Source organism: Argopecten irradians, chromosome 12 (assembly GCF_041381155.1).
Source record: "Argopecten irradians isolate NY chromosome 12, Ai_NY, whole genome shotgun sequence".
Taxonomy (NCBI): Eukaryota; Metazoa; Mollusca; class Bivalvia; order Pectinida; family Pectinidae; genus Argopecten; species Argopecten irradians.
This window is the reverse complement of record NC_091145.1, coordinates 4,186,861-4,200,706: the sequence shown is the minus strand read 5'-3', so window position 1 is coordinate 4,200,706 and position 13,846 is coordinate 4,186,861. Positions and strand designations below refer to the sequence as shown.

The 13,846-nt window shown below is 35.0% G+C and overlaps 1 protein-coding gene across 1 annotated transcript in view; it reads left to right on the top strand.

Annotated features, from left to right (window-relative positions):
* LOC138336697 (guanylate cyclase soluble subunit beta-2-like) overlaps nt 1-13,846 on the top strand; it is a 58,060-nt gene that overhangs the window by 25,078 nt on the left and 19,136 nt on the right. The window contains exons 4-8 of the mRNA XM_069286245.1: nt 1,264-1,364; nt 6,123-6,306; nt 8,247-8,323; nt 9,489-9,950; nt 11,894-12,068. Of these exons, the coding sequence (XP_069142346.1) occupies nt 1,264-1,364; nt 6,123-6,306; nt 8,247-8,323; nt 9,489-9,950; nt 11,894-12,068 (999 nt within the window). The remainder of the gene's footprint in view (nt 1-1,263; nt 1,365-6,122; nt 6,307-8,246; nt 8,324-9,488; nt 9,951-11,893; nt 12,069-13,846) is intronic.

Here is a 13,846-nt window from a genome sequence, read left to right as displayed (position 1 = left end):
TGAATCGAAGTTTTATGAATCGAAGTTCTCGATGTGTCGAACTTTTTTCATGGACCATTTGTTATAGAATCATAGGTAACTGACACTCGATGATTCGAATAAAAATTTACCTGTACAAATCAGGTGTTCGCCGATACCCCGCGGCATGCCGTCACACCTAGCTGTCTCGCGACGGCCCTTCGCCGGACATATGACAGCTTGTGTTGCTAGCTTGATATCATCAAGATGATTAATATCACTAATCAGGCCGATACCCGGTGCTTTGTTTTTACAAGCTGCGTTATTAAATCATTAGCGCGGCAAAGATCCAGTTAGTCGTTTTTGATGTTCGCCGCCGCCATTGATAGCGGTTTGTAGAATTTACGGAACGGTAAATAGCGAGCCACATTATTAGTAACTCATACTCAAAACTGTTACATTGCACAACTTTGGCATAAATACTGGAGCAAATCGATCATTCTAAATCGAAGTATTTTGTAGGTGTTGTAGCGCTTTCGGTTCCTCCTTTTTAGTTTCGTTTTTACAACATGTTTTCGTTTTTATATTCATTCCGTAATATTAACCATCGCTTAAATAGTCACCAAACGAACACTTGTACATGGGTTAGGCCTAGTACACGTAAGTCTTGTTTATAATATACGTATGTATTGCTAACGATAGCAATACACGTGATTAATTGCATACTTCGTTTTTATTTTGTTTTGCTTGTGGTACAATGATTATAAAGTTTACGGAACGGAGACGACATGTACACAACTACCACAGTTGGTCATGGTAAAAAAAAAACATCGGTCTAATTTCAACCACGAATAATTCGAAGTCTCGATGTATCGAAGTTTTTCTGACGGTCCCTTGAACTTCGATACATCGAGGTTTGACTGTAAAATTTAATGCATTATTTGTAAAAAGACTAGTTACAAAATACATCATATTATCACATTTTGTCCATCACATTGTTTCAGTTTTGATTTTTTTTAGCCTAAGAGATATTGATATATACATGCTTAGGGTGTAATAATAATTGACTTATCCATATGTGTAAATATTTTACATTTTAATTAAAATATTTTTCGGCTTGAGAAAATTTTGAACTGTAATTAGTGCTGTAGAAAAATGCATAATTTCTGAATAATAAAGCATACATTTGCGTAATTTTGATGAAAAAAAGAGAGAACATGCCTTTCATGTTGACAGGTGAAATTTATTGATTAACACAGTGTGATCTTGTGTTGTTATTGTTTTACTAATACTCCATTGTTTCAGAGAGAAAAGTGGATTCGACGAAAGGGTGGATTTTATGGTGTTCCACAAATACCTTGACGAGAAGACGTTTGTCCTTATAGGGGCCGTGTGTGAAGTATCAGGTATGCCTATTTATGGATTTAAAACAATTTTGTTGCGATCCTATAGCACGAAAGAGAGCTGCAGACAAATTGAATAACGCGTGCTAAAAGACAATAAAAAACGACTTCACAAAGATTGCCTGATCATCTATAAAGTGTAAATTACAGAAATGGAAAGAATACAGCCCATGCATCGGTATTGACAGATCGCCAGCTGTCAATCAAACTGCACGTAACTTTGCATTTTGTGTTGTGTATGCTGCTATGATGCTCTGACATTGAATAGGTACACGTTCGTTTGCGAGCACGAGGCGTGGCTATATTACACCTGGCGATCGGTCAAATGTAAGTAGTGCCTATTTAACGCCCCTTATCATTTCGACATTTTATGCTATGTTGAGCATATCAAATGACCAAGTACACCGTCTCATCTCATATATGTGTTGTTTCACACAGAAAATAGTTTTCATATAAATAGGGAAAAGGAAGATATCACGGCAGTGATAGTAACCCCTAGAATATCAAGGATATAACGACAGAGATAGTAACCCCTAGAGTATAGAAGATATAACGACAGTGATAGTAACCCCTAGAGTATCAAGGATATAACGACAGTGATAGTAACCCCTAGAATATCAAGGATATAACGACAGTGATAGTAACCCCTAGAGTATCAAGGATATAACGACAGTGATAGTAACCCCTAGAGTATCAAGGATATAACGACAGTGATAGTAACCCCTAGAGTATCAAGGATATAACGACAGTGATAGTAACCCCTAGAGTATCAAGGATATAACGACAGTGATAGTAACCCCTAGAGTATCAAGGATATAACGACAGTGATAGTAACCCCTAGAGTATCAAGGATATAACGACAGTGATAGTAACCCCTAGAGTATCAGGATAGTAACCTGAGTATAGATATAACGACAGTGATAGTAACCCCTAGAGTATCAAGGATATAACGGCAGTGTAAGTAACCCCTGGAGTATAGAGGATATAACGACAGTGAGAGTAACACCCTAGAGTATCAAGGATATAACGGCAGTGATAGTAACCCCTGGAGTATAGGGATATAACGACAGTGATAGTAACCTCTAGAGTATCAAGGATATAACGACAGTGATAGTAACCCCTGGAGTATTAAGGATATAACGACAGTGTGATAGTAACCCCTAGAGTATCAAGGATATAACGACAGTGATAGTAACCCCTGGAGTATAGAGGATATAACGACAGTGATAGTAACCCCTAGAGTATCAAGGATATAACGACAGTGATAGTAACCCCTAGAGTATCAAGGATATAACGACAGTGATAGTAACCCCTAGAGTATCAAGGATATAACGACAGTGATAGTAACCCATATACTATCAAGAATATAAAGACAGTGTAATAGTTACCCCTAGAGTATTAAGGATATGACGACAACCTTTGGAGTATCCAGAATTATGATACAAGAGCAAATGTCAAAGGTCAAGAATTAAATTAAGAAAAATGTTAATCGACATATAAAACAGAATTAAAAAGAAATCAACTTGATAATGACTTACAAAGTGACAACAATGTGACATTATCACGTCTCCTGCATGGAGTGTTAATTCAACTTAACATGTTTTAATCAATCGTGAAGACGCCTACTCATTTTAACTGATATCCTTCGATTAAAGTTCAAGTCGTTCTTAAAGCCCCAAGTGTCTTTTGTTACATAAACGAAAGTTGATTACTTATCCGAATGATGCAGTCATTTGTGAAACTTACAATCGGACGGAAATGTGCACATGACATGTCTAAAAATAATCGATAATCGCACCGTCATACACAAGATTATCATTCCATTTATAGGACCTAAATAACAGTATTGATTAAGAGAAGTAAGAACGAGTGCCTACAGTTCAATTCATCGGATAACATTCTTTCCGCACATTATAAGATGGCTGATCGGTGACATATCATTATTTCATATTTCCGCCCCCGAAAAGGGCTTATTTTACTAAATCTTATTTCTCGTGTACGAAAACTCGAACTCGAAAAGGCGACCGTGATGCACGTAAAAAAAATTCCTTAACTCTCGCCATTTTTTGTTGAAATTGACGTCTTTTATTCTATTCGGAACGGATTAGGCAACTTTTAATTTTTCGTTCTGTTTGCTTATTCGCATAGAAAATCTAATAAACCTTATCATTTTGGTGAAAAATCTGGGTTTGTTTTAAGGTTTGGTAGCTGTCGTATTTTCATGACAAAAACAAGTGATGACATAGAATTTTGATCAGGTAGCTGACGTTTTATAGCTAATGCGGCGATTCATTGCTCCATTACGGCAGGGTCAAACCTCGTTCAATGACCAATCGATGGCATAGGTGATGGCCGAAATAGATAAAAATTTGTGGCATAAATGGAAACTCAACGGATTGGTCTAGCACAGTCATACGTCAGGACCAAAACTCTCGCAATTATCGCAAGTGGAGAAATGATGAACAAAATGGATAAAGATGTCAGTGATATTGATAATATCACAATTGGACGGTCCATCACGGTTCTTCGACAGGTCAAGTTTCGCCCACTGACCACAGGATGGCGGAAATGATAAGCTAATTAGATAACTGCAGATGTCGTTGATGAGATGACGATCGATTCCCGCCATTCGGGAGGAGCAGACGTTACAAAAAGTTCGAATAATAAGTCGTTGTCAGAACCATGAAACGACAATTCGTTTTACAACCGGAAGTGACGTAAGAGTGGAAGAAGCTCTTCAATCCTTATACGGACAAGGGTTAAAAAACAAGTAGATAACAATCTAGAGGGTTTTTTAAGATATCGTCTTGAAAATATCATTCATACATTTCAGTAATTTGTAATGTTTTTGCTACACTCGATAAAATTTAACGAGGGCGATTAAAGGTAGCAAGAATTCATCAATGGCCTAATAGTGATGAAGAGCTGGATTTGAAAGCAATGTCTTTGTTATTTTGTCAAAGTGGAATCACTTGCTGATGTTTAGTTGTATAATTCGTATCACTGCAATTAATACATGTCGTTAGAACTGATAATGTATGATGTATTGCGCGTCTCCGACTTTACAGAAAATATTGTTTGTACGCATATATGCGGATAGCTATTCATTTGAGAATAACACAATGATACCTTTAAACTAAAAAACCTAATTTAAAAAGTAGATTTCTTAATAATAATTGTAATATTTTGAATTTTGGAACCTATAAAAACGATATATATATATTTTTTAGAATTTTTCAAGGGTTTCAGATGCTTGAGAGTGTTGACTTTTTAAAACTTTGAATCTATTACTTCTGTACTGTATGTAGGCTTCAAAAAGCGTATTTGTGTCCTCATGCAATACTCGATAACGTTTATGCGAGGCTATTATATCTATTTGTGATGGAATAACGTTGTACGAAGACGTCCCGCGCTATCGTTGTTTCAGCGAGAAGATAACAGAGTGACGTTGATACTAGTAAAACACAAACGTTATCAGGTATCACGTGGTACGTTAATTATTCCCATTACCATTGATTATCTCTTAAATGCTATCTGATAGCATTTTAATATATTCATTAACATTCGATAACGATTTATCCCGAATATCTCAAGGGATTGTGATGCATTATGTGAGAAACATGTTATTTACGTTAAGGACGAGGCCGCCATTTTGAGTGCAATATTCCGCGATCGCCAGCGTGACGATTATGGCTCCTTAGTGATTATATTTCATAACCGTATACTAAACACTGGGTTGTCATGTTTTTATAATTATCAACTGTGGGAAACAACCAGACTGCCGTGAAAACATAAATATTGTGATATATTTACATTTACTCAGAAATTACACTATATAACTGCACCTAGCGGGTTGTTATTGTCTGATAACTATCAGCTATGCTTGTATGGGACTGCTGTGAAAATGATTAAATATTAATAAATATATTAGTATGGTTATTATGTTTACATGTTTGTTATGTAATGCAACGATACTACATCACCAAGGTCATGTCTGAATCAGTTGAGTTAGTTATTAATAACTGTTTATCAAGACATCCTATGCATCATGATTGTCAAGTAGTGCTTGCTCATTTTTTTGATCTACAGTAACATTAAAAGATAGATAAACAATTCGAACTACTATGAAGGTATATAACACCCCCTGCATGTCAACAGTTTATCGACCAATCTGTTACTTCCACTGGTTATTTATCAATGAAATAGACATATTATTTAATCTTCTTTTTTTTTCAAAAAGATTCTCTTTATTCACTATTACACGCCTATGCATGTCAACAGTTTATCAACCAATCCTTCATTTGCTGTCGTAATTTATCGATGAAATAAATATTTTATTTCATTTCTTTCAAACAGGATCTTTATTTAGACTCATTATTCACGTTTTTTGGAAGTAATAAATAACAAAGCATAACTATGATATATCTATCTATTCGCGGAGAGTAAATTTCCCGATAGTCTTTCTAAATTTAGTTTGTGATATGTTAATATTCATCATGCTTTGTCATTTTCTAACAGTAATATACAATACAGAATATCTTCTTCCCACTCGTAAGTATTGTAGTTTGCGGGAAATAACTTTGGCATTGAAGAGAAAATTAGGTACCCACAAAAAAAAAAAATTAAAAAAAGAAAGATAAATAAATAAAAAATGAAAATGAAAGTTCACGTACCGGATGTTTTAGGGAAGAGTGAACAGTTATATAATGACCTTCTCTAATGAGATAAATATACATATACCTGTATTTTTTGTTTGTTTAGGTTTGGCTCTACCTGCTGTACTTGAAGTGTTCGGAGAGTATTTTCTTACCTACTGCCTTCGCCATGGATACGACAAAATGTTACGGACACTGGGAAGTGATTTTGAGTCATTTATCCAGAATTTGGACTCACTGCACGCGCTGCTGGCCATGAGTTATAAACAGATCGCAGCGCCCTCATTCAGGTACTGTACGTTACGTAAAACGGACTATTTTTGAGGGACAAACTTTTAGCGGCTTGTATTGAAAACGGTCATTTTATCGGATTTAAAATTTCAGAACTTGACTGTACTGGTATGTATAATTCATCCGATTATTTTTTGCGATCATAGCAAGTATCATCAATCCCGCGACAATATTTAACCGTTTATACTCTCAAGGTGCCTGGCTGTTGTATCAAGCTGCCTTTCGCAGTTTGCTTCAGAGAGATAGCACTATACTATCTGCATCATTTGACATTTGGCCGAGTATTTGAATCATCGCTTTCAATAGAATGCTACAGTGAGATATAACTTGTGTACAGTGCCTTCGAAAATGGAAAAATCACCCACCAGAAAAAAATGACCAAAAAACTCGCAAGTATCGCTCACTAATTGGCCACTTTGTAATTGCAATAAACGTTATCTTACCGAAATGATTTGAAATATCTTCGAACGACAGCTGAAGACTGAAGATCATAATAGCATATGTACCCCCATAGGACCATGATAGTGCTGTTGGCTAGTAATAGTTCTTGTGCAAACCTATTATTTTGCCTGATCATCCAAAACCAGCAAACATTGTTACCTTTTTTTCTTAAATCAATATCTCTAGGTTTATTTTTGAAATCGCGAATCTAGTCGGTATGTATAATAAAATATATTTATTTCAATGGATGGTAGAATAACATATTTGTCAGATCAGATTCTATCTAAGTAACAATATTTCTTTTCATCAATAACAAACATAGAAAGGCGAGGTGTTCCTAGTCCAGTGTCTTCTTCACAGGAGAAAGGGCTCAATTCCATGCCAAAATAAGGATAGTAAAAGTATTAGGGTTGAGGTTAATGAAAAGAAAGTCAATTTGGAAGAATTTCAAAAAGAGAAAAGATCCCAAATTTAGTAGCCTTTTACTATCATGCAATGTGAACAGCAGGTACAAGTCTAACGCCCTACCTGTAGGACAGACTGATCTATTTAAGTCTGTAATGATCGTGCTTAAACCAGAAGGTAACTAATTTCATTTTTTAAATAGTTCTAACACCCACACAACTATTTCACTGTAGCTTCAATTTGAGACATTTAAACATTTTTTTTTACGTTTGCCGTCACCAGATTTTACTTGATGTTGGAAGTTTCCAGAGAAAATTAATGTCTTACCGTCAGCTATGGCAACGATCCCATATATTTATCCCCTTCTAGCGTGGCTCCAGATTTTCACACACATTAGAAGGGGCTCTTTATTGAAGCAGTTCAAAGCTTTGTCGTCTACAGACAAATCGCCTACAGCAGTTATTGCCATTTTATTGATTTCCTACCTTTGCACAAATATATCAATTACAATTACAGACATTAAACTTCAAGGTTAATATTATTAAAATGTCTATAATAAACCTTTTAATAAAGTTCACTGCTATTTATATCGATTCATTTATAAGTTTGACCTATTTGCACTTTGATTCTATATATACAAAACACTCCCTCGTTTTAAGATAAAATAAGCCTTTCAAAGCATTCAATGGCAATACGCAGCAAGAAAATCACCAGTATTAACAGTTATTTTGAGTTGAAAGTACTGATTAAGACGCTTTAGATTCATCATATCTTTAGTAAAAATGGTGTTTTCTGGTGCCTTAATGAAATCAATAATTTCTAGCTTACTCATTAGTGTACATCATATTTATGCCCGTGGTATTTGTTCTTGCCGAATATTACTACACCTAAATTTAGAAAACGTCTCTGTTGAAGAAATAGAAAAACAGCAAGTCATACCACGCCAGTAACCGTTGTTAATGTGATTCTTGTTTCTTTATGACCACGTTTTCTGGAAAATGATAGGCCATTTCATTGATTTAGTGTTTTTCATTATTGCTTTTCAAAATGTCAGGCCCACGGTTGTTTGATAAAAATAGTTTGTTTGTTTCAGATGTGAAACGGACGAGAATGGTCAGCTATGGTTACACTATTACACTATTAGACCGGGCCTTTATCCTATTGTTATAGGTACGTGGGTTCGGATGGAGTGATTAACATAATCTCATAATGGAAGCTATGTTATGTAGATTTATAATGTCTTCCGTAATGTCGTATGAAGTCTTTGGGCCCGTGACATGATCATGTTGCTCGCCAAGGGTTATGATTCGTACTTTCCGCCTACACTTGAAGAGTAGGCGGAACGTAGCCATAGGCTAGCGAAGATGATAGTCTGTTTTTCTGTTGTTGTTGTTTTTTTTTGTTTTTTTTTTTTTAATTTGGTTTTAATTAGACAATATAATATATATCAAATTGTTTCGGAATGTTAACATTAAAATAATGATGTAAACAGCCACGTCAAAACATTCATGAAAAAATTGACCATTTGTTCAAGTGGAAATCATTAAAATAGAGGTTCCCCTACAAGTGACTGTTGTATACATGTTTTTCAAACTCGAGTTAGTTTTTTTTCAAATTTTGAAAAGACACTAGCTTAAGCGAGTGTCTGTTAAATTTGAAAATTAACTAACGAGAGTTTAGATAAACATGATAATCATCAGTCACGCGTTGGGGAACTTGTTTATCCCATAACTATGGATGTTTTATGATGGAAAACCCATGTGATAAATTCCATGGCAGTTGGTTATCATTTATGTTTACACACTCCAGTGTGTACGTTTACACACTCCAGTGTGTAAACACCTACGCTGACTCTGATTGGTCAACTCCAAGATCTCTTGATTCCGATTGGCTCTCAACTTCGGGCTACTTTTCATCGAGCGTTTTCTTTTAAATAGCATTGTATTAACTGTTTAACAGGTAGTTGCTTATTCAAAGTATTAAAAAATAGAATATTGGCTCTCTATCAAGGCACTATATTTTATGGCGGAAAAATATCACTACACACTGTATGGTTGTAAGTTTCCCCAAATGAAGACGAGAAAATGGTCACCACGGTATAAATATGGAGTTAAAGTTATGAGATAAACAAGTTCCCCAACGCGTGACTGTTGTTTATCATGTTTATCTAAACTCTCGTTAGTTAATTTTCAAATTTTTAAATGACACTCTCTAAAGCTCGTGTTTTTTCAAAATTTCATTTGAAAATTAACTAAATTGAACAAAACTAATTGAAAAATTACGAGTTACGCGAAATTTGACAATAATGCTCTAACAAGTTTTACATTCGTTTCAGGTTTGGTCCGAGCAGTAGCCAGGGATCTCTATCAACAACATGCAAATGTAGAAATGTACAAGAAATCCACAGAAAAAGTGGGAGAAGGAAAACCTCAAGAACACGTGATATTCAAAGTGACATTAGCGGCCAATAAACGTACATCTGTAGTAATGCGAGTGGAAAATAACAAACAAAAACCATGTACTTCCGGTCTGTTACAGATCAGTGCAAACCAATTTTGTGCAGCTCTGCCGTATCATATTATATTTGATAAAAACCTCCAAATAATGCAATGTGGGACAATGATACAAAGATTCGTAGAAAATAGAATCAAACCTGGAACCAAAGTCAGCGCCATCTTTGATGTCATTCATCCACATATGAACTTTAGCATTGACAATATACGGATGTTTATCAACGCAGTGTTCATGCTTGAAGTAAGAAAGGCAGCGAGAGGAAATTGCAAACTTGTTTTAAAGGGTATATATTTTATTATCATGTATTGTCTACATAATAACAAAGCGGTCTAGGTTATAGCAATCTAGACAACATAATACTTTACCAATAATCTTATTAGATCCGGTGGCGTTGATATATAGCGATAGAAAATTGAATTATCTAGGATTTGTCTTCATCTTATGATGTTACAAGTACACAGCTGGTAAAACATAGCAATCACTAACTAAGATATAGACACGAAGATTTTGGTTTATCTGCGTATGCTCACGCTACCGCGACGGTCCTGGATATCGCTACGGAGTCCAATAGCTATCTTTCATGACAGTTTAGACAGAATGAACTACCGGATATAGTGGTGGCGGTGGTGGGATATTGAGGATTGGATTCGGGGGTACGGAGATGGTGGGGTCTTTCAGTTCTGTTTACTTCACAAACAAAAAAAATGTAAGGGATTTGTGTTTTATTAGTTTAACATCCTATTAACAGCCAGGGTCATGTATATACATGCCAGATTTGTTAGTGGGGAAAGCAGGAGTACCCGGAGAAAAACCACCGACAAGCGTGAGCGTAAGAAAAATATGTTATCTAGAGTTAAAGTATACTATCTAAAATAGATAATCCGAAAAGACATTAACTTAAGGGACTTTTATTATAGTTTGAATTACCTTAAGAAATAAGCGATCAGAAATTTTACATAAATTAGTTGACGCGTTAATGCATGGGAAAATACTTAGTATGATATATCGAGGAATATACTTAGATAAAAGGTACACATATATGGATTGATGAAAAAAATAGCAAATAAATTTTACTGGAAAAAAGGAAATTAGGAGTGGAGGATTTTTGCCGGTTAGAAATACACAGCTCAGGGATGTTTAAATCAGATTCCAGTTTCAAGGACATTAATAAACTAAATAGTTTAGAAATAAGTAGAGCCTTACTTAAACTTCATTGTGTCGAAAATATCATACTTACATTGCAGAAAGAATATATAATATATTACTGGGAACCAAAATATATCACCATTTTGAGAATTGCATGTTTTGTAATGCAAGGGTTTGAATTTTACAAAGACAAAAAAGATCGTAATATTGTTTATAAAACGTGATTTTTATAGCTGTTGTGCAGTGAAATGCGTACAAAAGGTCAAAAAGTACAAACGAAAACTCCAAACGGTGGCCTTCAGCTTTATTATATATTTTTTTACATTATTATTTTTAATTTCTTCTAGCATGTTTCCATATTCGCGTGCATCGATCATCAGAAACAAAATTTTACCACATCTGTATTATTACATATATTTATAAAGCATCTTAAATATCTGTCCGTGGTTTTTCATTATTTCTTCAGCTTATTTCAGAATCAAAACTTGTTTTCAATAGCGTATTCAACAGCTAACTAAAAAAATCCAACAAAATATGACAAATACAATTTTTATTCATTTAGCGTTTTCCTACAGGAATGCTAACAACTCAAAAATGTGTTTTAATTGATGTCTGAAGAAAAAAATAACTGGTCGAAATTCTCAAGTTATTACCAAAATAGAACTTTATTTAGCGTTTTATTATAGAAATGTTTAAGATTCAAAATATGTGGGTTTCAAAAGCTAGCTAACTGAAGAAAAAATAACTGGTAAAAAATTCAACAAGTTATTTCAAATAGAACTTTGGTGTGTTTAGCGTTTTACTACAGAAGTGTAAGATAGAAATATATGAGTTTCAATAGCTAACTTACTGAAGACAAAATAACAGGTAAACATTTTCAATAAGTTATTACAAATATAACTTCATTAAGCGTTTTATTACAGAAATGTTTAAGAACCATTTCAATAGCTAGCTAACTGAAGACAAAATACATGTTTGACAAGGTATAACAAACATAACTTTAATCTATGTAACAGAAATGTTAAGTAAACTAAAGTAATGGAATGTTCTTGAAACTGGATTTTCTGAATTTCTCCACAGGACAAATGCTATGGTTGGACGATGTGTCACACATGATCTTCTTATGCTCTCCCCGGCTAACTAGCCTTACTGAACTAGTAGAGATGAATGTCTTTATGTCTGACATTCCAATTTATGACGTCACAAGAGAACTCGTCTTGCTGAATCAACAACGTATTGCGGAAATTGACGTGGCGTAAGTACAACATATACATTTCCGTTTTCTAGATGAAAATGTTACTTTTACTTTTTTAAAAAATGTTTTTCCTTTTAATTCTCATTCCTGGCAAATGTCAACGACATACACGTCCAATTAGCTTAACTCTACACTCGAAAATGTCAGTCGAAATAGTTTATATCGCTAAAGACGGTGGTTACATAATTTCAACGACATGAGACGCGAACCAAGCGCCCTCGGGATCGACATTAGCGGGGAAGTATAATGGTTCCACTTTCAATATCGAAGATACTGTAGAAGTAATTATGTGTTGCAAAAATGCTCAACCATTTGGTGTCACAAAAAGTCTCACTGTATGAAGAGAGTAAAGTGATATACAATTTTAAAAGCTATTCAAAATTGTATAACGGCGTTGAGCTTAATGAGTGGGCGATTTTGATGCGTTCTAATCCATACCATCACTGTTGTATTTTTTGCATTAATTAGATAACATGCCCGCATCCGTATTATTAGAATAACAAAACTCCTAACAAGCCGAATAAAGCATTAATCTAGTATGATGTTCATATTCCAGTTTTGTCCGCGGTTGAACCCAGAAAATCTTTTTAAAGTGGTTATCATGTCCCCCAAACGAAGTGGGGGGACATATTGTTATTGCTCCGTTTCTTATTATTATTATTATTACAAGCTAACCGATATTTACTTAATATATAATTAATTTTTCGCAATTTTCGGTCATATGGACAAGACGTATAACTTGCGTGCCTCTGTGCTTGGGCTGAGGTGACCAATATTACATTTCACGGTCCAGGAATAGAGAGATGGGTTGTTTTTATCTTGTACACGCGTTCCTTCAACATATTCATAATTCTAAATATAACTGTCGAAGACAGATATATCTGGATCAAATTGTCGATGAAATGTTAGATGTTACAATGTTTCGGTCTCTGATCTCAAAGAAAATTGGTATGTAGGGGTTTAAAGGGATGGCGAACAACATGCAAACATTTTTGTTAAGATTTTTGGTATTCCAAGATGGCTGCTGGCCCACTTCCTGTTTTCAGGTTTCGGACTCTGATCTCAAAGTATATTGGTATGTAGGGGTTTTAAGGGATGGTGAACAACATGCAAATATTTTCGTAAAGATTTCAGTAGTTTAAGATGGCCGCTGACCCACTTCCTTTTTCAGGTTTCGGTCTTCTATCTCAATGAAAATTGGTTTATAAGGGTTTTAAGGGATGGCGAACAACATGCAAACATTTTTGTAAAAATTTTGGTATTCCAACATGGCCGCTGGCCCACTTCCTGTTTTCAGGTTTCGGTCCCCGATCTCAATGAAAATTGGTCTATAGGATTATTTAGGTATGGCGAACAACATGCAAACGTTTTGATAAAGATTTTACTATTCCAACATGGCCGCTGGCCCACTTCCTGTTTTCAGGTTTCGGTCCCCGATCTCAATGAAAATTGGTCTATAGGATTATTTAGGTATGGCGAACAACATGCAAACGTTTTGATAAAGATTTTACTATTCCAAAATGGCCGCTGGCTCATTTCCTGTTCATCAGGTTTCGATCTCCGATCTCAATGAAAATTGGTCTATAAGATTATTTAGGGATGGCGAACACAATGCAAACATTTTGATAAAGATTTTACTATTCCAAAATGGCCGCTGGCTCATTTCCTGTTCATCAGGTTTCGATCTCCGATCCTAATGAAAATTGGTCTACAGGGGTTTTAAGGGATGGCGATCAACATAAAAACATTTTCGTAAATATTTTCGATATTCCAAGATG